Source organism: Ipomoea nil, unplaced genomic scaffold, assembly GCF_001879475.1.
Source record: "Ipomoea nil cultivar Tokyo-kokei standard unplaced genomic scaffold, Asagao_1.1 scaffold3147, whole genome shotgun sequence".
NCBI lineage: Eukaryota > Viridiplantae > Streptophyta > Magnoliopsida > Solanales > Convolvulaceae > Ipomoea > Ipomoea nil.
Window position 1 is genome coordinate 216722 of NW_017619575.1, and position 25052 is coordinate 241773.

At 33.8% G+C, this 25052-nt stretch overlaps 3 protein-coding genes across 17 annotated transcripts in view; 2 read left to right on the forward strand and 1 right to left on the reverse strand.

Annotated features, from left to right (window-relative positions):
* Positions 1-4983, reverse strand: part of LOC109167101 (potassium transporter 7-like) — a 5891-nt gene extending 908 nt beyond the window's left edge. The window contains exons 1-11 of one of the 7 annotated variants that reach the window (XM_019316020.1): positions 4741-4983; positions 4335-4656; positions 3886-4114; positions 3521-3769; positions 3341-3388; positions 2312-2572; positions 1848-1900; positions 1587-1701; positions 1075-1329; positions 107-629; position 1 (exon numbers count right to left, since the gene is read on the reverse strand). The exon at position 1 is cut by the window's left edge and continues 507 nt beyond it. In XM_019316020.1, coding sequence (XP_019171565.1) covers position 1; positions 107-629; positions 1075-1329; positions 1587-1701; positions 1848-1900; positions 2312-2572; positions 3341-3388; positions 3521-3769; positions 3886-4114; positions 4335-4610 — 2010 coding nt within the window. In that variant the 5' untranslated portion in view covers positions 4611-4656; positions 4741-4983. Of the gene's footprint in view, positions 2-106; positions 630-1074; positions 1330-1586; positions 1702-1847; positions 1901-2311; positions 2573-3340; positions 3389-3520; positions 3770-3885; positions 4115-4210; positions 4291-4334 lie in introns of those variants that run through there. The other 6 variants (XM_019316025.1, XM_019316022.1, XM_019316023.1 and 3 more) reach the window with 6 other exon arrangements.
* Positions 4984-10948: 5965 nt separating this feature from the next.
* Positions 10949-15208, forward strand: LOC109167037 (pumilio homology domain family member 4-like). The gene is made up of 5 exons (XM_019315938.1): positions 10949-12974; positions 13051-13213; positions 13659-13822; positions 14222-14480; positions 14768-15208. Exons 1-5 carry the CDS (start codon positions 11431-11433, stop codon positions 14873-14875), a joined length of 2238 nt encoding a protein of 745 aa, XP_019171483.1. The 5' UTR covers positions 10949-11430; the 3' UTR covers positions 14876-15208.
* A 3756-nt stretch (positions 15209-18964) lies between these two features.
* Positions 18965-24661, forward strand: LOC109167245 (protein LNK1). Of its 9 annotated transcripts, none has more exons than XM_019316243.1 (8): positions 18965-19188; positions 19572-19678; positions 21046-21602; positions 21700-22039; positions 22339-22947; positions 23227-23375; positions 24062-24155; positions 24258-24661. In XM_019316243.1, the coding sequence occupies exons 2-8, from the start codon at positions 19655-19657 to the stop codon at positions 24354-24356; spliced, it is 1872 nt and encodes a 623-aa protein (XP_019171788.1). In that variant the 5' UTR covers positions 18965-19188; positions 19572-19654; the 3' UTR covers positions 24357-24661. The 9 variants fall into 9 exon arrangements, with proteins under 9 accessions (XP_019171788.1, XP_019171790.1, XP_019171789.1 ...); XM_019316245.1 differs by having other exon boundaries at positions 19579-19678; XM_019316244.1 differs by having other exon boundaries at positions 18965-19164.
* Positions 24662-25052: the final 391 nt, after the last annotated feature.

A 25052-nucleotide genomic window follows, 5' to 3' on the forward strand; every position in this document is an offset into this window, starting at 1 on the left:
TCTGTTTATCCAAAAGTTCAGAGCATAAGAACAATATGGCCATATAACATGACAGTATTTTATTTTATAGCAAAGTACCCCACATAAATGGCGCTTACATGCTTACCTAGCAACACATCGGAACATGTGGTAGCTTTTGGGGCAGACTCGCCGGAATAAGAACCTTTCATTCTGAGGCACAACAGGGACAGGAATGTATTTGATACATACAAAAATTATCATTGAATGCACTGCAGGAAGAGTGGTTAGGAAATGTCCAAATATCTCTGGTACACCCTTTGCCAGTTCATTGTAAAGCAATCCAATTCCTGGAGCTCTTACTGTTCCTAGGGTTGGACCCAATTCCCGCAATAAATCCATAGACATCTTCTTCATTACTTCAGTTTCATACTTCAGCTTGCTCCCATAATTCCATATGTACATTACTAGAAACAAGACAACTGCGAATACTAATATGATCCAACTACCATCTCCCACACTCCATAATACAGATGAAAAGAATGTTAACTCCAATCCCAGGAAAATGGTAACAAAGCTCAGCACAATAATTATGTTGATCTGCCATATTAGAAGCATAACAACGGTTACTAATATCGTTGTCATCATCATCATTCCAAGCTCAGCAATGCCTGTCAAACATTATATGCTTCAGATGGAAACAAACCAGTCCAATAATTTATATAATGAAGAGTTCCAGATATTAAATAGAAAAAGAATGGAAAGCGTCTAATACTCTAATTGATAGCTTCCCCGGTTGATAAGAATGGAAGTTATCTATAAGAATTTTACAAATGTTTAGTGTTTCTTGTAGCTGATCATTTCACTGCTGGATACATCTTAATTAACCAAATTTATCAGCCTATAATGTAACTAATGTACTATTTAGCAAACAAGACGTAAATCAGTTGTGGTAAAATTGGTAATGCCAGATTTATCATATGAAAATCACATTACAGGCATGAGTTATCACATACTGACCATTCAAATGATGAATCACAAAGTTAACAAAAAAAAAAAAAAAAAAAAAAAAACCAAGATAGAGGGATTTCAAAGAAACAAGGATGTAGCCATTACCATAAGCATTTCCAATCTCATAAATGTTTGATATAGAGCAGATCAACACCAATGACAATGCCAGCAGAAACCAATTCATGACTGGTATATAAATTTGACCCATGAATTTCCTAGATGTGTGAACAATTTTAAGGCGAGGGAAGCAACCTAGAGCTGTTGATTGTTTAATACAAGAAAAAGTTGCTGTCGTCATTGCCCTGCTGGCAATCAGTGCTGCGATATTAGCAATTAAAAATACAGGCCAGAAAGCTCCATCTGTATTATAAATGAGAAAATTTTCACCAAGTCAATACATTTGTTTGCAGTTTGATACACAAACTAAGAAATCCATTACAAATCCATAATGCAGTCATGAAAACATTATTTTATAAGATATAGATGACCCACAGTTCCAAATTTCATTTGTTAACTTAAATTTTATTAATGTGTATCGTGTTTTTGAATAGTTATTGCAAAAGACCATTGAATCCCAAAACCAAAATGCAATAAGACCTTTAAGGCTTGGAAATTACTTGGCACGGATGAAAAGAAAGCTTGTGTTGTATCAGAATGATTATCCATCAGGTAAGCAGCTTGACCGAGGTAACCCAGTAGAAGGCATGGAAGTACAAGAAACAAAAAAGTGAGCTGCATAAAGGAACAATTTGTACTTTAGTATATGTTCGCAGATCAGTAAAACATGACAGCAATATAATAGGATGAGCACACTTAACTAACAATAGCATAGAGAATAAGTTTTCTTTGTACCCCAATTTAATACTTTAGGCCTTTACCTGAACTGAGCGCACAGAGAAGTAGCAAAGATCAGCAAACATTGCTTCAGAACCTGAAATGAAGAAATGATCTTCAACAATATAATACCCAGAAAGCAGAAATAAGTAAGTAAACTAGTTTTTACTTAGACAAATCCTTGTTCACTAAATTTTCCATTTCACCTCTTTCATCTTTCATGATTTTTGTTTTTATCCCCAGAAGAACAAAAAAAGGTCGACAGCAAGTCAGCAACACAATAAGTGCATGGCGAACTGATGTTCACCCATTGAACTATATTCAAGCAATCTTTTCAAAATATAAGATAAAATAAAGAAAACAAAAGCATTGGAAAGTTTATATACAATTAGACACACATACAGACAACCACTTATAGTCTTCATATACATAGTTGATGAATTTTCATATTCAGCCCCTAAAAAAGATTAGTTTTCAAGGAATTCAAATTCCAAGATAAAGTATGTACCTGTTGCACACAAAAGACAGCCCCCAAGTGAGTACCAGGCCTTAGTAGAATTACGCTTGAAATAGTAGTAGATGTGAACTGGATTAAATGCTCTCCACACACGGTTATCATACTTCACAATGTTATAAATGCCAATGCCACCAAGGGAACAGAACCAAACAAATAAGGCAGGACCAACTACAAGTCCCACTTTACTTGTCATGTACCTCTGTACACTGAACAAAATTACAAGAAATGCCACTGAAATCATGACCACTTGATCTGCAGGGGTGGAAATGTAAAAGATCATTAAAAATGAGCTACTATGACTGGTTTAATATGGCAGAGAAGTGCACATTACATTGTACAAGCAAGCTGTACGTTAAACAGAGGCATAGAGTTTCTAGAAAATAGTGTGAGCTCTCTGTTACATATAAGTGGAAGATCCCCAAGTTGATTCTTAGTCAGATTCTGAGTAGTAGAACCTAATCAATTTGGAAAACTACAAGTATGTAACTTTTTTTTTTCTTTGTATTGGTGAAGTTACTTAAGTTCAAGAGATTGGATTTTAAAATGATATTCATTTCAACAAGCAATTTTGCAGTTTATGGATGTCTTTGTTCTACCAAACACTAGCATAAACAAAGCTCTCTAACAATCTACACAAATGTAATAAAGCAAAGTGCAAGGAATAGGGGAACAAAATCATAGAGCAGCAGAATTTTCCACCCTCGAATTTGTAAGACATGATATAAAATAGAATGGTCCGAACATCTAAAGCAGTCAAATTATAGATGTGACATGGCGCAAAAAATGGACTTTCTAGTCAAACTTGAGTTACAGTTTTATAGATGGAAACCTAATAATTGGATAATTATTTTAATCAATATAACTACAATTGTTCTATTGAATGAACAAAGGGAAACATCAATTAGTTATATCCCTAATGTCCAAATTAACAATTTACTAACTTTAGCATAATATTATTTTTCTAAAACAAAGTATCATGGTTTTTTAAAGTACAATATGAAACAATTACTGTTGCATTACCTTGCTCAATTGAAACTCCAACTTTTAAGCCCGAAACAGCAGATACCACTGCATTCCAATAGTTTAAGCAGCATCAAATTAACAGATAAATAAATATGACAGAAAACAGACGAAACCTCAGAAATCACAATAAAGGGATTAGGAGTGCAAGTATGAAAATGAGTAAGGAAAGTAAGTGACCTGACATAGCTGGTGTAACAACACCATTAGCTATCACCATAGAGGTGCCAGCAAGAACTAACATCAGAAGAAGTTTTTTCAATGTGAGTGATGCTTCAAGTCTTTCCTTTATTTTTAAAGACCTCTCAAGTTCTGGAGATGGCACCTTGAGTCTGAAGCTTGATATGCGAGTATCAGATGGCAATTGATTAGGGAGAAGACTAACATTAGCATACCTACAAATTAATGAGTATAGAGCACATGTACCACCTGCAGTTATTAATCAATGAGAACTTGTTTACCCATGTGACAACAGCCCATTTATTTATCATAATTATGTCCATGAATTTAGTAAAACAAATTTCTCAAAAGTTCCATATGCCTACCTTCACCATCATCATTGGCCCAAAGAACAATAAGGACATATTTGACCAATGGAATCAGGATTAAGGTGTATATAACCAATGATAATGCACCAAGAACATCTTCATTTCCATTAACTGGGGCTTTACTAAACATCACACTAAATGTATATAATGGACTTGTCCCCACATCACCAAAGACTGCTCCAAGTGTCTGAATGATCAATATGATTCTCCTGCCTAAAGTAGCATCCTGCAATTAAATGTTCGAATTAGGATACCAAGCCACATTCTTCTGTTTTATAATTTTAAATGTGAATTCACTAAAAAGGTATGGTAGAGAAGCTACAAATCCACAAATCGAAAGTCTCTTGTAGTGGATCTCGATTAGTGAAGTGAACATGTAAAAACCAAAACTAATGACACTGTAAGTGAAGAGCACAAAACGAGCTGAAGGATGCTTAAGAGTGCACCTCATAGTAATTCTTATGAGCACCGGGAACTTCGAGAGCTTCGACGTCGAAAGAATCAATCCGAGGACCAGTCCGAATCAGCCGCTGCTCGGCGTTGTCCTCCTCGTCGGAGTCAATACCGTTCAGCTGCAGCGAATCATCGACGCTTTCGCCGGTATCAGTGCCGTCATTATCCATCTCCGATCCCTCCTCGTCCTGAAACACCCAACGCGACTCGATCGAATCCATCGACGCCAACCGTCCACCATTCTCCCTCTCCGATCCCTCCTCCGCCATCTCCTCTGAAACTTCACTTCTTTCTCTTCGTCACTTACCTCAAAACCTGCGCCATTCGCATACGAATCAATATGTACATGTACTGAATCGTGCTAGAAAGCCTGAACCCTAGAATTTAGACGGATTTCACCGATGCTTTGTCGGAACGTTTTGCTTTGCAGCTGTGAATGAATAGATCAGTCTGAACTGTTTTTCCGGTGTCGTAAACTGTTACTTAGCAACTGCGCCATTGGAGTAAATGTTACAAGGGAACAGTATACATCGGACCTTCCGATTCAGAAAATTTGTCATTTCTCAGTGCTCACCATTGACGTATTGACTCTATCACGTAATTGGATTCCACTCAACAATCTTACTTTATCATACAGTACTATTTTTGCAATATAATCTAACGATACAATTATACAAACACGATATCAAATTTTTAAAATACAACATTTAATTTTTCCATTGTTAAAAGAACTAATTTTAACACGATATCCTTTATGTAACATCAGATTTTACAAACTAATTTTAAGAGCCTATATGAGAAGCTACAATGTGTTTTTTTTGTATGAATTTCATAAAGGATAAAGTAATCAACAATATTGAAAGCAACTTTAATTAAGTTGATTAAATAGTTGGTTAGATAATTATGATTGAATAAATTGTGAATTATGTTGGGATAATGGCCAATTATCGGCTATAAGAATGCGTAACAACCACCATTTGGATATACAAGTTTCAACAAATAGTATGCACCATTTACAAGAGATGATGGTTTAGCATAGAATATCATGTGAACAATTTGTTTAATTATTATGCATTATTTATTTGTTTAATTATTATGCAATATTTCAATTTTAAAAATTTGTTGTGTTACAACATGAAGATCATGCTCACTTGGTTCGGGGGTAAAATTGTAGAAAGCATGAGTTATGTTAACAAAATAGTCACTCAATTGTAGAGATGTGTAACAATCAACAATTGGATAGAAAAGTTTTGACAAATATTATGCATCATTTGTCAGAGGTGATAAGTTAAACATAAAAGATCACGTGAACAAATTGTTTAATTATTGTGAGATTTATCAATTTACAAAATTTATATTACGTTGCATCTTGAAGATCATGCTCACTTGTAGGCTTGGGTAAAATTGAAGAAAGCTTTAAGCTCCGAAAATTCATATAGAAATCCGGTAATTTCTATATATTATGATTTGATCCATCTTATAAGTTGTTTTTTGTTGTTTTATTTTTCTTATAAAATAATTTGAACTTTTTTAATAGTGTATTATTGATATTAAAAAAAAAAAAAACAAAGTACATATTATTCTTTGATTTAAAAATACATGTTACGTATATTTTAAAAATGTATAAATCACTATTTAGCCTCTGAAATGGTTTAATTGACGAAATTTTAAACAATTCGATAATTAAATTTGTTGAAATTAAAAACTAAGGACTACATTAATAGTTGGGAAATAATTGAGGGACCAAAATATTGATTAACTCTAAAAAAAAAAAAAAAAAAAAAAAACAATCATTAAAATATAGAAAAAATTAAAATAGCAAAAAGACAAGTGATGAGTGTGAATAATTTGAAACTCAAAAATAGTATCTTTGGAACAAATTATCATAATCTTGTCCTCACTGTTCCTGCTCTTATATTACAAGATCAATGATATTATTTTGTTCATAAAATATTTATAATTATTTTTTTTTTTGAAGGCAAACCAATGTGGTTATATTAGAGATAAATTGAAATAGAGTCAGGAGGGACAGAGTCCCAATTATTTGAACATTATAATTAACAATATATATTCTACATATTATAGGATCATTTGTAGAGTATTGCTCGAGAAGCATTCTTAATAGTATTGAAACTTTGTCATAGTTTTTGACCAAATAGAAGAAAAATGAGGAGGAAAAATAAAATAAAAAATAGAGAAAAAATAGCGTGAAATGAGTGCGCGTAACGGGCACCAACAATGTTGCCTCTTTTCTGTTTTTTCTCCAAAAAAAAAAAAAAAAAAAAAAAAAAAAAACTCATATTGTGCTTTCTCTAGGTGTGACATGTTACTTTTTTTTTTTTTTTTTTTGGTGACAAGAAAAATTGCAATCACTATCCTAAGATGTGTATTGTATAAACTTTAATCATATATAATAATGTGTTAACCACACATGAATGATAAATACACTAAAAAAAATTATGTGTGACAAACTCGATAACAAATGTGTTAACAAAAATCAAACTACATGTTACTTACATTCAATCATACAACTATAGTATATACGTAATATAATTTATTTTCCTTGTAACTATTTATTATTTAATAAAAATAATTTGATAATATTCACCAAATTATTTTTCATTGTAAAATGAGAGAGACTGAAAACGTCCAGCTATTTTGAGTATACTATTGGTGGGCCAAAATCATACTTTAGTCCATGCCCAAGGAAGCCAATAAGAGTAAAAAAAATGTTGAAAATCATTTTCACAAAACTGATTTTCTTTAATTACTCTTTTTTGTTTTAATCACTACCCACCCCAATTTGTTGTTATAGCCCATTTATGCAAAATAAATTTTCTCCATTACCGTCCCACCCAATTAATGTTGACTTTTATCTTACATTTATTACTAAAATAACTATTAATGCTTGGCGCAAACCATGATTATGCCTCCCTTCAAAAATATAAAAGACAATAACATTCACACCATATTAACTACGTTCAGACTATAAGTTGATAAAACGATAATTAACAAAAGGAAAAATGACACTTTTTCCCCCTATGTTATATACTTATAGCATTTTTTCCCCCTCAATTATTTATGTAAGCACATTAGCCCCCTCAATTATTTTAAAAGTGGTGGTTTTCCCCCCTAATATATTAAATTGACATTTCTACCCTTAAAGTAAACATTTTATTTATTTTACTTCTCCAACAAATTATTGCGTATATGTAGCTATTACCACGGTTTGGTTCGAACTGAACCAGACACTATAGCAATCGAATTAAAAGTTTTCAGTTATGATTCAGATCTAGAACCCAATATTTGGATTTCAATTTATTAAATTTAAGAATAAAAAAAAATTGGATCATGAACCGGCGGTTCCGGATCCCGTTCGCGATTTTGAACTGTCTATATTTAAAAATTTTATTTTTTATTTTAAAATAGTTTAAATTCAACAATAAATGTATTTTATTTTTCCAGTTCGGAACATGAACCGGCCATTCCAGTTCGCGATTTTAATAAACTCTAAATATCGCGTTTTGATTATAAATTGTAATTGGAATATTTTGGTTTGGTTACTACAGTATCTGGTTTGAACCAAATTATAGTAATAATTTATTGGAGAATAAAAATAAATGAAATATTTATTTTAAGGGTAAATATGTCCATTTAACATTTCAGGGGGAAAAAGAGCCACTTAAATAATTGAGGGAGAAAAAATGCTATAAGTATATAACATAGGGGGAAAAAGTGCCATTTTCCCTTAACAAAAAATGTTTTGTGTTAAATACTTGTTCAACTTTTAATAAAACAAATGTAAGACATGGTATGTCTTATTTCCACAACACATAAACATTGCCAAAACTTTATAACTTTATGTGGTTTTGGTAAGAGTATAATGTTTCACTACAATACAATACAAAAGGTGAATCAAATACAATATTAACTATTATATTTAATAACTTAGTAGTTTGTGATAGTATTTATTTATTTTTTTTGGTTGGTCATCGAAGAAAACCTTAAGCATGCACTAATTAGGCAAGTCGTGAGACCACACGCATCAGCCCATAGAATATCTTTTAAGCAAGATGTGAACCTTAATAAGAGAGATTCTTCATTTTCGCACATATTGAATATTAATTATGTTTTATTAAATTAAAAAAGAAAAAGAAAAGATTTGTTAAGATTTGATCATCTTTTTTTTTTCTTTTATATATCAAGATTGAAAATTAAAAAAATATATTTATTAAATGTGTTTATAATAATTTTGTTTACAAAACAATTTATAATCATCCACTGTGTCTATAATAAGAAAAACACATTTAGACATGTCATTGTGAATATTTTTTTGTATACAAACACAAAAGTTATCATTTTAGGAAAGCATTGCTCCTTCATTGCAAGACTAATCAATATTTGATCAGTCTCATGTACGTAGAGTTTAACTTCGTAGGAACATTGGTCAGTCCTGGTTTGTGACATGTCACACGTGCATGAGATATTCTCGTGATGCCTTTACTTGTGAGCAACTGTTTATAGGCTGTCATGGGAGGGATAAGGCGTGATCGGTTGTCGTATTCTCAAGCATGAGTTTGATTGCCACTTTCAATTTCATCTCCAACACAACTTTGTCCAACACCATATCTTTAATGAGAAGGAATTCCGTTATAAGACCCCACAATTCAATAATAAAATTGTTAGTCATCTCAATTTCACAATAAACTCGGGTGATCTATCATTGAGATGATCATGTAAAAGGCCCCCGCACTGGTCAGGCCGGAGCTTGTTTTCTTTACCCCATATGTATTCCGTTTGTGATAATTATTCAGGTTGGAATATTGGATGTTGTCAGCAAAAACAGATTTCGTTGCATAGAATTACACACATTGTTGTTGTTGTTGTTATTATTATTATTATTATTATTAATAAGTATTCCCATTTTAAATTAATATCCCAAATGCAATAATAATCTCCAAAATTGGGCACATCCAAAGTTTAAACTTGTTCAATTTTTCTAAATGTTTAATAGAGAGATCCTTCATTTTTGCACATCTTTTGCACATCTTAGATATTGATTATTTTTATTAAATAAAAAGAAAAATAATAGAAAAATAATAGAAAAATAAAATATTTGTTGAGATTTGATCTCTCTCTCTTTTGCAAGTTTGTTGGAAATTTTAAAATATATTTCTTAAATGTGTTTATAACAAATTTGTTTACAAGCCAATTTGTAATTATTTATAATAATAATAATAAAACACATATAGACACGTTAGTGTGAATATTTTGTTGTATACAAACACAAAATTTAGCATTTTAAGAAAGTATTACTGCTTCATTACAAAACTAATTCATATTTTTTTTTTTGAATACTAATACTAATTCATATTTGATTAGCCTCGTGTTCGTAAAGTTTAACTTGGTAGGAACATTGATCTGCCCTGGTTCTAGTTTGTGACGTATCACACATTTTCCATACCATCTACACACTTATTAACACCCCCCCCCCCCCCCCCCCCCCCTTAAAACATGAGATATTCTCGCGATGTCTTTACTTGTGAGCAATTGTTTATAGTTTATCGCCGAAGGGGATCAAAGCGCGATCAGTTGTTGTATTCCCAAGCATGAGTTTGATCGCCGCTTCCAATTTCATTTTCACCACAACTTTGTCTAACAGACTAACACCATCTATTGAATAAGAAGGACCCCCTTTATACGACTTCACAATTCAACAATAAAATTGTTAGTAATTTCAATTTCACAATAAACTTTGTGATCTATCCCTGAGATGATCGTGTAAAACGCTCCACACTGATCAAACCTGAACTTGTCTTTCTTGTCCCATCCGTGTTTCGTTTGTAATAGTTAGTAAGATTGGATGTTGTATGCAAAACAAATTCCGTTGCATAGAATTATACAAGTTATTATTATTATTATTATTATTATTATTATTCTCAATTTCTCATTTAAAATTAATGTCCCAAATGCAACAATAATCTCCAAATTTGGGCACATCATAAGTTCAAACTTGTTGACTTTTTCTAAATGCATAATATATAGATCCTTGATTTTCGTCAATATTGATTATTTTTTAGTTTAAAAAAAGAAATTAAAAAAGATTTATTGATATTTGATTTTTTTTGTTTGTTTGCATATCAAGATTGAAAGTTTAAAAACATATTTCTTAAAATTGTTTATAATAATTTTGTTTACAAGATAATGTACTCACTGTATCTATAATAAGAAAAACAAATTCAAACATGACATTATGAATATTATGAATGTTTTATTATATACAAAACACAAAGGATATGTTTTTAAGAAAGTATTAATTTTTTGATATGACATTCGATATCGATCGTTGGACTAATTCATATTTGATCTGTCTCATGCTCGTAGCGGTTAATTTGGTAAGAAAGTATATTATTTAATTTTATATTTAAAAAAAAAAAAGAAAAAGAAAAAGAAGAAATGAGGAAAATAAAATTTAAAAAAAAGGGTTAAATTATCAACCTCGTACAATTTTTGGTAAATATTTATTTATGCATTAAATAATTAAATAATCGCCTCTATATATACGCGTGAGTATAAAAGGGGAGTGGAGAGAGAGTGAGAGGCCGTTCCTTTTCTCAAGCTTTAATGGCGTGAGACCGTACCTGAGAGTGCGAGTGTAGATGTATATGTATATGTGTACGTATATTCTCAGTATAACCGTAGCACCGTATGCCGTATGTAATCCATTCATCTTTGCATGCTTCACCAACTCCTGATAAAGAAAACCCAAAACCCAAAATGAGTTGAAACAAGAAAATTACAATAAACACTTCAAGGGGGGCAACCAAAAAAAAAAAAAAGGGAACAAAAAACACCGCCACAGCCATTGCCATTCTTATCATCCGGACTTTGGATAATCCGAGACCAACGCCTAGATGATAAACGCGGGTAATTTATTGCGGTTATTGGGCATTTTCCAGTTTTCTGATCAGTTGTTCAGTGGGTATTATTGATGATTTGATTGCTTTTATTTGTTGTGAGATAGTATTGATATTCTGTCTGTGTTGTAATATTTATAGTGGATTTGTTGTTTTTTTGTTGGATTTTGTGATGTTTGAGAGAGTTGGGATTGAGAACAGAATTGGAGTGAAGATGAAGGATGATGAGGAGCTGGAGATGTTGTTGGATGAGATCCCTCATGCAACATCCTTCAATCTTCATCATCCACATAGCAATGGATATTATGATTATGATGGGAGGGGTGATCATGGCCATGGGTCTAATGTGAGGCATAAAGTGTATGAGCATACATGTGTTTCCCCTGTCAGTGGATTTTCATTGAAATCTGATGGCTCTTCATCTAGCTTGTTCTCTGGTGGATCACCCACCCCTTCCCCATTGGAAGAGGTAAAACCCCATTTGCTGTGTGGTACTTCTGGTAGTGTAAACAGATCTCCTGATTGTTATGTTGATAAGAGGCTGAGTGAGAGTAATTTTCATGAACTGAATCTGTCTAGGAATTTCGGTAAAATGTATATTAATGAGGAGCAGGAGAGTGGTTTAATTGGTCCCAATAGTTTTCAGTCTCGTGATCACTCAGTTGCCAAGAATATGAAAATGGTTTCTGAGAAGTACTGGGGTTTTGATAATAGTAGGAAGGGGTTTTCTGATTTTGGAGGTCTTGCATCCCCTGTTCCAGTGACGAGAAATCCTCTAGGTGTTAGTGGTCAGGTGGCTTCTCCAGTGGTACGATCATCCTCGTATGATATTGGGGGCGTTAATCTATATGCAATGAAATACTCTCCTGGTCTGTCAAATGGATTGGTTTCTGAATTGAATTCGAGCAGCAGTGCTATTGATTCACAACTCCACCAGACAAAAGTGCCCACCAGTCCTCTCTATCAGATAGGAATTCCATTCTCAGACTTGCCAAGTAATGTTACGAGCAATGCTGCTGCTAGTTTTCCATATGCTCCACGAAATGGAAGGTATGCTACTGAAGATTCTAACAATGTGCCTCACTTGACTCACATAAAGCCTCATATCGATTCAGAAAATGTGTTCTATTCGCATCAAACAGTGTCAAATGGAAGGTACCAGGCACATTCCAATGCTAGAATGCCTAACGGAAACCTTGAGGCCTTTGATCGGGAGGATAGCTTTATTATTCAAGGGGAACACGTAAAATATGGCATGAGCAACGGGCATCGTAGTTCAATGGGACACACCAGTAAGAGATCCGTACATGAGACTAGTTTGGTTATGCCTCAAGAAAAGACGTCACAGATAGATGGCTGTCCCCAGATCAAAGGCGTTCAGGAAAGTGGTCTTGGTGGGAGGTTTTACTTCCCTTTCTCTCAGCCACTCAAGCTTACCTCACTTGGAGAAGCTCAAGGGTATATATATCATATAGCAAAGGATCAACATGGTTGCAGATTCTTGCAAAGAATGTTTGATGAGGGAACTCCTCGAGATGTGCAGATAATATTTAGTGAGATAATTGATCATGCTGCCGAACTTATGATGAACCCTTTTGGAAATTACCTTATGCAAAAACTGTTGGAAGTGTGCAATGAAGAACAAAGAATGGAAATACTTCTCAGAGTGACTGAAGAGCCAGGCCAGCTTGTCAGAATATCCTTAAATACCCATGGGTAATTGATTTTGCCAATATTCCCTTTAATGTTGATTGAACACAGAAATTTTACTTTTCATTTTTTTTGGTATCAGAACTAGAGTGGTTCAAAAGTTGATCGAGACACTGAAAACCAGGCAGCAAATCTCGCTAGTTGTTTCATCACTTGAACCAGGATTTCTTGCTCTTATCAAGGACTTGAATGGTAATCATGTTATCCAGAGATGCTTGCAGTATCTTACCAATGGAGACAGTAAGGTATTGCTTTAGTTTTCAGGTCTTTGTTCTGTGCTGCAGATTGCATCATTTATTGCCTAAATAAAATGAAGATCTGGTCATAGTTTACTGTATCCTTTAGTCTTTTTGAACTTAGTTATAATTTTATAATAAGGAAAGAATTGAATATTTTCATAAAAACGTCCTAGAAGATGACAGAAGTATATGTGGTCAAACTTATCTATTAAGAATAGTATTCAGTTGAACCTGAAAGATACAACTTTAGTAGTCCAATGAATTAAAAACATTAGCACCATATTTTCTTACTGTAATTTAACTTTTCATTATGTTTTCTTCTGTGACATTAATGTCTACGCCATCTTATTATTGATTTATTGATGGTTTATTACATTATCAGAATTATTCGTTTGAGTATAACAAATTTAGTTCCTAGTTTGTCTTGTCTAATTTATTCCACATTTGGCAGTTCATATTTGTTGCAGCTGCAAAGTACTGCGTTGATATTGCAACACATCAACATGGCTGTTGTGTTCTTCAAAGATGCATCGCCCATGCTACTGGAGAACATCGGGAAAACCTGGTTGCAGAAATTTCTGCCAATGGACTTCTTCTAGCTCAGGATGCATTTGGGTAATAAATCACAATGGAAAAGACTCAAGACAAACTTTTGTTTGCACTAATAAACATTACATTGTGAACATAAGATTCTTTATACCAGTAGTATACATCTTAAATGCTATGGAAGGGTTGAGTTCTAAATTTCTATGTATTTGCCATCAAGGGCTTGTTTAGAATATCGTGCCTCTCACCTTTTATTCTATACTTTTTACAACTATTTTGGCTCTCCTTAATGCATAATACATCTAAACACTTCAATTTCACAGATTCATTTTCGTACATCCTTTGTCCTTGATAAGATTATTCATCTGATGAGATTTCTTTTCATCACTGTGACAGAGGATTATATTTTGTTAGTCGTTCATCATTTCTGGCTTAACTGAGGCCTTTTGTTTATCTGTTTCTGTGCAGAAATTATGTTGTTCAATTCATAATGGAGCTTAAGATACCATCTGTGACATCCAAGTTAATGTCTCACTTTGAGGGTAACTTTGTGCATCTCTCAACGCAGAAGTTCAGCAGCCATGTGGTTGAAAAATGCCTTATCGTATGCGACTATAAGGTCCAGTCGAAGATAATCCATGAACTGGTCTCTGCAACTCACTTTGAGCAGCTGCTTCAGGACCCACATGCCAATTATGTTGTTCAAACAGCTCTTCGAATTTCGGAGGTAATTATTGACCATCAATCTGCATTTTCTTTTTTTTTTTTTTCATTTTTATTATATATGCTAGCTATTGAATGCATTATTGTGCCGACACCATTCTGATGGGAATTCATGAATTGCATAAATAAAGATTCATTCAGGAGAGTTTCACTGTACTGACACAAACTTTTCCTTTGTATCTAACGCATATATACTAATAGAGTTTGGTTTTTTGATTGAGGTATTAAAAAAATCATGAATGATGGAGTTCATTTGACATCCTAATGTTTCAAACTCGTGACATGCACCAGGGTTGTCTACATAGTTCATTACTCGATGCAATCGAGTCCCATAAGGCAATCTCCCGTAACAGCCCCTATTCCAAGCGGATTTTCTCAAACAAACTGTGGAAGAAGTGAGATGTAAATGGTAAGAGAATTGAATTTGAAGGTGTTGATATGTTCTTAATTCATTGATCGAGCCTGCCATACAGGCCAGGCCAGGCCAGTTCTGCTATATATATATCCCCGCGAGAATTGAACGAACTTCTTCTTTACCTCATCAACATGTATGCATGCCAGCCAATAACTCCATCTGCAATTTTGCTCTCTAGCTGCAATATTTTATCTCACTTGGATTTTTTTCCCCAAGAATTGCCAAGTGTAAAAGACCAAGAAATCATGTTTCATGTTTCTTAATGTACAATGTATTATTAATTTGTTGTTATTATGGTCACCTTTGAGGATATTTCTTTTTCTGTGATCTTTATCTATATTTGATGAAAAGTCTTCTGTCTAATAGTGTAGTAGTTTAGTACATGGTATAGCTCGATACTATAAAAAATTTCACATTTGTTTAATGTCATTTGAGCTGGAGTTGTTTACGTTTTAGAATGACAGTCTAAACTATAAGTTAAGAAAAAATATTGTATAAAGTAATATATACTGCTATATATATATATATAACGAATATTAATTAAGTGTCACATCATAGAGACAAGACTTGTATATTTATAAGGGATGAGTAATTATGGCCATAACTATTCTCCCGGCCTTCAATCATATCAACGCATGACTTATTCAATAGATTCGGTCTAATCTTATTAAACTCCAAGTCCATTATTAAATCTTCTTGAGCCAACCTATACACCAAACCTAACACATTGGATCATCACTTCTTAATGAGCCAAAAAATGGTATTTGTGAACATATACAAATGAACTAATAACCAAGAATATCCACGGAACCTAACATTTAGAGAATATATCGAAGGAGCCGATATGTATATGCCAAGTTGCACTAGGTATGTGGGAGCATTTGTATATGATATAAAGTTATAAATTAAACCATACATCATAAACTAATTTGATCCACTCAAGTAGATAAAGTACAGCACCCCAATCACCAGCAACCACTTAAAAGCTGCAAGGCAGAGTGTTCAAAGAAAAAAACAAAACAACAACTAACAAGAGACAGCACACCAAAAAATATATAGAGAAATCCAAACCTGTGCCATATTTTCATGACAAATGCATCCAGGTTCAGTCATTTCAAGTCTGGCACCGAAAAGATATCTCCTTTTTTTTCAATGAGAAAATTCACAACTACTACTATAAAAATGTACCTGCATGGGCAGCTCAGTTGGTCACAGGGTGAAGTTTGGGAATAATGATCAGGGATGAGTCTCGGCAGTGTGGGAACAACCTCTCAAAGTAAGTGGTCTCCTTCTGCACAGTAAGCAAAGATCAAGCCTCTGTGTTCAACTGGGTCTCCTTGTGTACAGTAAGCAAGGATCTAGCATCGTGTTCAACTAAGTTACCATTGACTTACAAGAATCGAACTCGTGACATTCTGTTACGAGAATTTATCATATTTATTTTTGCAACATTTTTGTCATGAATAAGGTAAACGACAGGAGCCAAGGCATCTTCAATCAAGTTGTTATTTGATCTGACAGCTCTAGGCACGCCTGCTATATATATACAAACACTGTGCAGAGGTGTAGATGTTTTAAAACATGTGATTATCATTGATGAATGTAAAAGCTAAGCATGTGGTGATAAACGATGGATTATAAGTTTGAAGTTTGAAGTTTGAATGATCATCACGTACCCACCCACCCTATTCACAATGCCATGTGCTCTGCTAAGCTACCTATAACAAGTATTATCATTGTCAACCTTTTCAGCTGTTATATCTAATCTGCACTGTTCATCATATCCCAGACCCCTCTATATATACATATATCATCAGCTGCTATATAAATAACTATATACCCATATCATATATTAACTAAACTGCTATATATACACATACACCTGTAGCTAGGGTTATTATTACTTGCATCTATCTATCTGTCAGTTCAAGAAAGGAGAAGTGTTGCAGGGTGATAATATATATAGTGGAGATAATGGTGAAGAAGAGAGAGTGGTGGAGCAGAAAGAGAAGAACTACCCCAAAAGGGCATTTTGTGGTTTATGTGGGGGAAGAGATGAAGAGATTTGTGGTTCCAACGTTGTACTTGAAGGATGCTGGTTTCCAGAAACTGTTGGAGCAGGCTGCTGAAGAGTTTGGGTTTCATAGCCCCAAAGGGATTGTTTTGCCATGCCATGAATCTGTGTTTCTCACCATTCTTCTTCCTTTGCACCACAAAACAACCCTTTACACACAACCTAATTCATTTTTTTTTGTTTTTTGTTTTTTTTTTTTTCAATTATATTGATTAGGGAAACCTGTTGTCATTATCGGATTCTATAGAGTAAATCCCGTTCCTCCTATATATGCTATAACTAGTAAACCACACAGGAGGGGTCAGCTCAGTTCGATCAAGAAAGTGTTAGCAATAGTTAAATTCGTGATTTTTTGGTATGAAAATCATGTTTACAGCGACAAATTTCTTATTTTTATGTTGATTAATTGGATTGATGGTAGTTGCTGAATGCATAATAATTTCTTATTTTTATGTTGATTAATTGGATTGATGGTAGTTGCTGAATGCATAATCCATTGATTAGTATAAGTGCACATACATATAGTGATAGTGGGCATGTTAGAAAAAATGATGGGTTCCTCAATTTTTAATGAATTTTAGCAAAGTCAAATTGTAAAATATTAGCAAATTATTAAATAATAATCTTATTTTTAATTTTTAAATTAGCAAAGTCAAATTGTAATAAATTTTCTCCGTTTATAAAGGTGAACGTGATGTGTTTCTAATGGAATATTTGGAAAAAAAGACTTATACTATGCTCAATTGTTCATTAGAGCAACATTAACATCTTATTAATAAGTACGGAGTATATAAATAGTACTAAAATGACAACCCTTCAAATTATACTTACTAGCTATAAAAATATGTTCTCTTTTAGAAAATATATTTCATATTTGTTTCAGTTTGGGAAACCTTTTTTTAAAGAGTTTCCTAAAGGGAAATATTTTCCGGACACAAATATATTTTATGTGTCATAATTAGTCTTGTTTTAACTATAGTTTAACTAGTTGATTAATTTTTAAAAAGTTAATAATTTTATTGAGAAATTTATAAACTGTTGATGATTGCTAAAACACAGTTTACTATTTAATTTATTCTCCAAGAATATTCTAAGAGTCTTTAACACAAAAACAAAAATAGATAGTGACTCACAAAACCTTGTGCAGTCCTTTAATCATAGTTTAAAGGTAATTTATTATGGGTCGGTGTGCAATTTTAAAACACATTAAGTCACTAAGCTAATATTCAATAATTAAATTTGCAATCATCAAAGTTCACTGGTGTTAGAAGCAAAGTAAGTTTAATAATTGTCCGTATCAGACTTAACTCATTGAGTATTTAAAAAAAGAGATCAAAGTTTGAACTTCGATAGCGATATTATAGGAATTATATTTAAAGCAGGCAGATTTCTTGCGCGCACCAGCATTTGAGCCCACCTAGTAAGTCATTGAGTAATCATGATTTACATCATCCTAAATTCTCTGTCGGTTAGGTTATGGGGGCTCGTTGAGGATTCAACCTTTATGGAAAGAAGAAGAAATTTATTAATTAATTACAATTTCAAGAGTAATTAAGTGGGCGGAACATTACTTTTATACATAAAAATAATAAATTAGATTCTTTTAATATCATTTTAATTGAACTCGACATTTAAAATAGTCAATATAATGATTACGTATTTTTCTCATAACTCAAAAATAACAAAATAATGGAATGGAAACAGCTTTAAGCAAACTAAAACAGGTGGCACCCACTACAACTTCCAGCCGGTTTTCTCATTTTCCCAGGTTACCACAACTCTCAAAAACCGACACGTTCCGGTTCGGTGACAACGTGGACCAATAGCGTGGAAGAAACAGATCGTATCTCCACCGGCACTCTCATCCACTAATTCTGATACCCACCCCGGGGGAGAAACGCTGAGCCGCCTCAATTTTGATCCGAGTGACACGTGGCATCCATTACGTATTTTCTTAAAATATTGCTCAGAAAAAAATAATAAAAATAAAAAATTTCCAAAGCAAGCTCGCAGCAGCAAAGCTTCTCCCTTATCTTTTCTCTCCCTCCGCCTCTGGCTAGAACGTCCTAGATTTGTGGTTCCGAGCATCAAATTAGGGTTTCCTTGGTGGCGTGAAGTGTTTGTTATCGGTGAAGCGCGTGGCTTTCCGGCGAGGTTTCGGCTGTCCTTTGTTTCCGGTGAGATTTCGGCGAGATCTTGGTCAGTACTGTGGTTTAGTTGAAGGTATCCTTCTTCTTATGCCGTGGTCTAGCTGTTGTTAAATTCCAGATGATGTTTGCTCGTCTTGTGACTTTGATTGTTTTTTTTTTTTTTTTTTTTTTTTTTTTTGTGTCTAAAGTAATTCTAGTGTTTGATTTTTCATTTCTTTGGCAGTAATTTGTGTTGAAAGTTGTCAAATTTGTTTTTTTTTTTTTTTTTTGTAGTACGTTTTAAGTTTCTGGAGGGTGATTTCAATTGGTTGCTCTATATTTTTGGTTTAAAAGAAAAAAAGTTTTTTTTTTTTTTTTTTTGGTTGGATTGGGAATTGTTTTTAATTGATAGAACAGTTAAATGATTTTGCTTGATTAGTTCTAATACTTTTCGCTTGTTTGTTTTGGCGAACGGAGACAAAAGGAGGGCTTTGGTTCTGAAAAGGATGCTAGATTGGAGTTCTGCATATATTTTGACTGCTGGTTGAAGGAATTGAAAGATGTCAGATATATGTAGCTATGAGGTAGGGACTTGTTTTCCAACTGTGCTACAGTGCTAGTGAAACAAGACTAAGAATTAACTCATATTATGTTCGAATAGTGCTTTTGAATTGCTGTTGTGTGCAAGTCTTAGAACTTGGAATTCTTGTCTGTTTCTCATGCTCTTCAAACATCTCATTGGCCTGGCTTAAAAATTTTCATCATGTGAGGCAGATAGCAACTCCTTTTTTTCACTAACAAATAAGCACACTGTAGTATTGACTAGAGAGAACATTGGACACAATGAAATGGATTCAGTATGAAGGGGAACAAATTGTTATGAATTTTGCTTTCTTTTAAAGTCTTCTTGAGTTGAGCAAAACCTAGTGTGCTAAACAAGATCATTCATGATATTACCCTTTAGGGATTGCTAAACTTAATAATTACATACTGGAGATTCATTGAAACATGTCTAATTCCCATGCCACTAACTTTAGAAATGCGTAAGTGCAACAATGTTTTTTACTTTAAGAAATATAAACATGTCAACAGTTAGTATCATTTTACATTTATTTCCACCTATGAAAACCTTGGGAGATTTAAAATCATAATTGAATCGAGATGTTAGGGATTCTGCATTGCCTCCTACTAACTCATCATGTCTTTTTTTTTTTTATTGCTTTCTTTTCTTTATTTGGTAACAAAAGTAGCTGTACTAAATGCCAGCTAAACAATGCAATTTGTCTTAACTCTTAATTCATACCACATTTGACCATGTTAATATTTTTGAAGAACTGATAATATAAATAATAATACTCTGTAAAGAATTAGTGCAGCATCTTCTCCAAGCCTAACATATTTGTGGATGGTGTTTCTGAATGTTGCAAGTGTTCTGCGTGACTCATTCTCATTGGGTTTCGATAAAATAAATGGTTGTTCACTTGATGTGTTAAGTTTCAAATGATGTATTCAGAGAAATGAAAATGATAGCAGTTGCATTTTAAAAATAATAACCTCTTGACCAATCATTTGGAACTTGGCATCTCAATCACTTTTCAAGTAACTAACATGGAATTAATATTCATAAAAATTGGTCTATTAAAAACAGATACAATTAGGATTAAAGCATAATCTACAACGAAACATCAATTTATTGACATAAAGCAGATAACAGGACATTTACAACTTTTGGCTGTCCATGCTGGAGTTGCATTAATTCCATTATATTTCCCCTTTTTTTTTTTTTTTTTTTTTATAGCATATTTCACAAATTTCAGTTGGTTTAAAATTTAAATAAATATTTACACTTCTCTTGTTGAGTTGTAAAAACAGATACTCTTTTAGTCATGACTCATTTTCTTGTAGTATTGTCTGCAGTCCTACAGCTAAAATTCTGTAACTGGTGTTACAGCTTGAAGATATAGTTTGGCATGAAATTTGCCAAAGTGGTGACCATATAGTACCATATCCTAGTTCCGGATCAGCAGGTGAACATCAACTCCCAAGTGATAATCGTAAGAAACGACAACATGCAGTGTCTTTGAATGGATATGTTACTGGGCCAAAGGAGCAAGAAGGATTTTCATCTCTGAATAACAGTAGGTTGACAATGTTGGAAAAAGGATCGTGGTCTGACACACCTAGTGCATTTCCTACTTCACATGATAACCACACAGTCAACAAAGTTTCAAATTTATCATCTGAAAATACCAGGACATCTAGTCATTGCTTTAAAAGCAACAACATGGACTCAATTGGAAGTGAGTTTTGTACTAATGATCCCATTCTCGATGACCAGAATGTTGGAGTAGATGGCAACTCTTATAGCTACCCACTTGGTCAGATTTCTCAGACAGAGAATGACCTTAGTTTCCTTGATGATAATAATGAAGAAAAAAATTCTAGTGATCTCTTAGATTATGGTTGGCCTGAAATAGGGAACTTTGAGGATGTCGACAGGATGTTTAGGTAACCTTCTTTTTGAAGCGAGATTCTTTTCATTGTATTCTAATGCAACTTATTTTGGTTTCAAGTGAGTTAACTTGTTACTGGTATTATCTTGCAGAAGCTGTGATTCCACATTTGGACTTGGGACCAGTAATGCCGATGAGTTAGGTTGGTTTTCTGCTTCAGATGTTATTGAAGGTTCTGAGGATGCATCAAGCTCAGATTTTATGTTCTCATGCCCTGCACCCAATGGACTAGAAAATATTTTAGTGCGTGAGGATGCTGCAGGGCTAAATGATGCAAGTGGATCAATCAATAATTCAGGCATGAGAAGTCAATCTGACAGGGGAAATTTGTGGGACTTAGAAAAAGATGAATGTGCCACTCTCAATCATCTGTCTTTTGTAGACGGTTCTCGTAGTTCTGATTACAAAGATGGATCAATGCCTGAAAGGCAGGTGAGTAATTTTTTCTTTTCTAATTTCATGCATGCATTATTGTGGTAAAGGTAATGTGATAGATTTACTTGTCTAAAATAAAACAATGTTGTGACTTGTGAGATCGATTTACATCTATGTGACTTTTAGATTGAATATCTAATGAGTATATTTTCTTGTGGCAACATTAGGCTGCTAGTTTGCTATTTGAACTTTATGCTTATTCATCTGATGAACTACTGGCCTACTGCAATTTTCTTATTTCAGTGATCCTTACTTCTGTAGTAATGTTAATGTAGTTATCCTCTGGACCTCTACAGACTAATACGCATAAGAAGCAGTTAAAGCACAAGAACCGTTCCGAAGGAAAAAGGAAAGGCATATACTTGGAAAATGGTGCTTCATTTCCTTTTAATGGTAACCTGCCTGAGGATGCAAAACAATCTACTGGGGCAAACTCTTCTCAATCAACTTTCACATCCATGGGCATTCAACAGCATAATCACTGTGGATCTGATTCTTTTGCCTACTTGCAAAGCAGCTTCCCTTACATGCACACAGAGTACAATCATCCTTCTGATCAGAGTTCAGTACGTGCAACCATACCTTCTGTCAAGTCCGAAAATAATGCTTTGAAGTCTCTTTCCCCCAAGGGTTCCTATGTGCCAAATCAACTACCATCCATCCAGAGCTCTCTTGATATTTCTTTTCAGGTGGGCACCGCTATGCCAAATGAAAAAAAGTTAGAGAAGCAGCTCCCTTCAGGGTTCAAATCTGAAAATCACAGTGATATGAATGGGATCAACATGAAAGATCCTATGCAATTAGATTCTTCAATACTACTGGAAAGCTCTTCCATCAGTTCAGGAATGGATGAAGTTTCAGAAGAAGCTGTTTGTTTTAACCAGCTTCAAAATGTCATGGAACAGGTGTGTTAAGTATCTTTGAAAACTTCCTAAATTCGTGCTTCAGCTTGATTGGTTACGGACTTGTTCAGCAGATGTCAAAAAAGAATCAAATGCTCAACAAAAACAATGGGTTTTGTACATTTAATTAATTTGGTTTTTGTGTTGCTCAATGAAAATCATGAAATTGAAACAATTTGACATCCAAACTATAGTATAAAAAAGGATTAAATGAATGGAAAAACTATGTTATACACGTATGCCTTGCATCAAACTGATCTTTTAAGGTATTCTCTTGTTTAGCTTGATCTGAAGACAAAGCTATGCATAAGGGACAGTCTGTACCGGTTGGCTCGAAGTGCTGAACATAGGCATAGAAATGCTAACTTTAATGGTGGCAGTGGAGATAACAGAGATGCAAGTGGGGCATTGGTAGCTCATGGAACAGACAGGTACAGAATGTTTTCCTTTATTGTTGGATTGTATTTGTCACCATTAATTTCCAAGTTCATAGTAGATACTCTCTCTATTCCTTTGTATCTTTCATGTTTACTATTTAAAAGTCAAACTGATTCTTCTTTATTTGTTTCTTTGATAAATTTAGCCTTTTGTGTTTAATATAATTTTTATTCACTACCAATAAATTTATTAACATTTCTTCTCCTGTGTCCCATGCGGTGCCACCAGTTAAGAATAAGTGATTTATTGTTGTAACTTGTGCTAGGGTCAGCTTTTCATGGAAAGCTAATAATAACACTCAAATCTAAATAGTATGTTATAAATAATTATTTAATTAGTGCATACTTCTGACACTGTTAAAGAGTAATTAGTACATTAAATGAGGAACTTATCTATTTTTTGCTGAGCAAATGGTTGAAAACCCAATTAAAAATACAAGTAATAGAAATTTGAATTGTAGATAGGTTGAGTCAAACTCTCATGACACATAAAATGACAAGAAAGGTGCACTGTATTCCTCGCTAATTTTATGACACTAAATTGCATTCATTTTGAATTTTCGGTTATATATGCATGAACACGGACATGAATATGAACAAATTAAGATTTACTGTTTTCTTTATGATTTAAGGTGGTGTGTTATATGTAATTATGGATTCTAATTGTCACCTCTTTGCAGGTGTACTGGATATATGGACATGGAAACGGACACGAACCCTATAGATCGATCCATAGCGCACTTACTATTTCATCAGCCCTCAGACTCACCTGTGGTAAGGATTCACAGTCTCTTCATAATTCCAGATTTTTCCGTGTTTGATAATTCCAGACATCTGTTACAATCTTACCTTATCTTGTAAGGAGTCAATGAACAGATTCAGGGGTCAATCACAAGCATGCCTGTGATTGCTACTGAGAAGGTTGGTCATGGAGATGCTGCTGTTGAAGAAGATAAGAAGGCTGGCTACGAGTGACAGGTACATAGTTAAGAAAGCTCAACCGAAGACAACAATGCTTACATTTTACTACTTTAAATGGCCGACAGATACATATTTAAGAAAGCAAGATGTCTGTATTTGACTACTTTGGTTGGTCATGAATAGAATTACTTACTGCTGGGGAATCCTGTAAAAACCCTCAGTGACTAGGCTTTGTTCTTGGATGTGTTTCTCACAGCTTTGGCTTTTTATGTATAATCTTGTTTATGAGTTTATGTTGTAGCCCCAGAGTTTTATTGACAACTGACTATACATCATATATCAATGCAAGGTTCAGGGAAGGCATTGTTCATATTGTTTTGTAAACAGAAAAAATTTACATTTTCATTTTGATGAAAATAAATATGCAAAACACCAACTAATGACATCAGTAGTTTTTGTCTTTAGTTTGGGTTAGTAGTTAGTAGTTTACTCCGTAACATTTTTACTATCTTTGTACTTAGAGCATCTACACCAGTGGTGAATGAGGGGTTAATGTCAGACCATTAAACTTGGGAGGGGATAATAACAAATGTGGGGTAGGGTTATTTGGAGAGATATTTGTCCTGCAAGTGAAGAGAGATTTCAGAAGTGGTGGGACCCACCACAAAAAGTCAAAATTTTCACCACTGGCGTGGCTGTCACCATAGCGCATAGCGGGCGCGTGCACTAGGCGCGCCTGACAGTTACAGT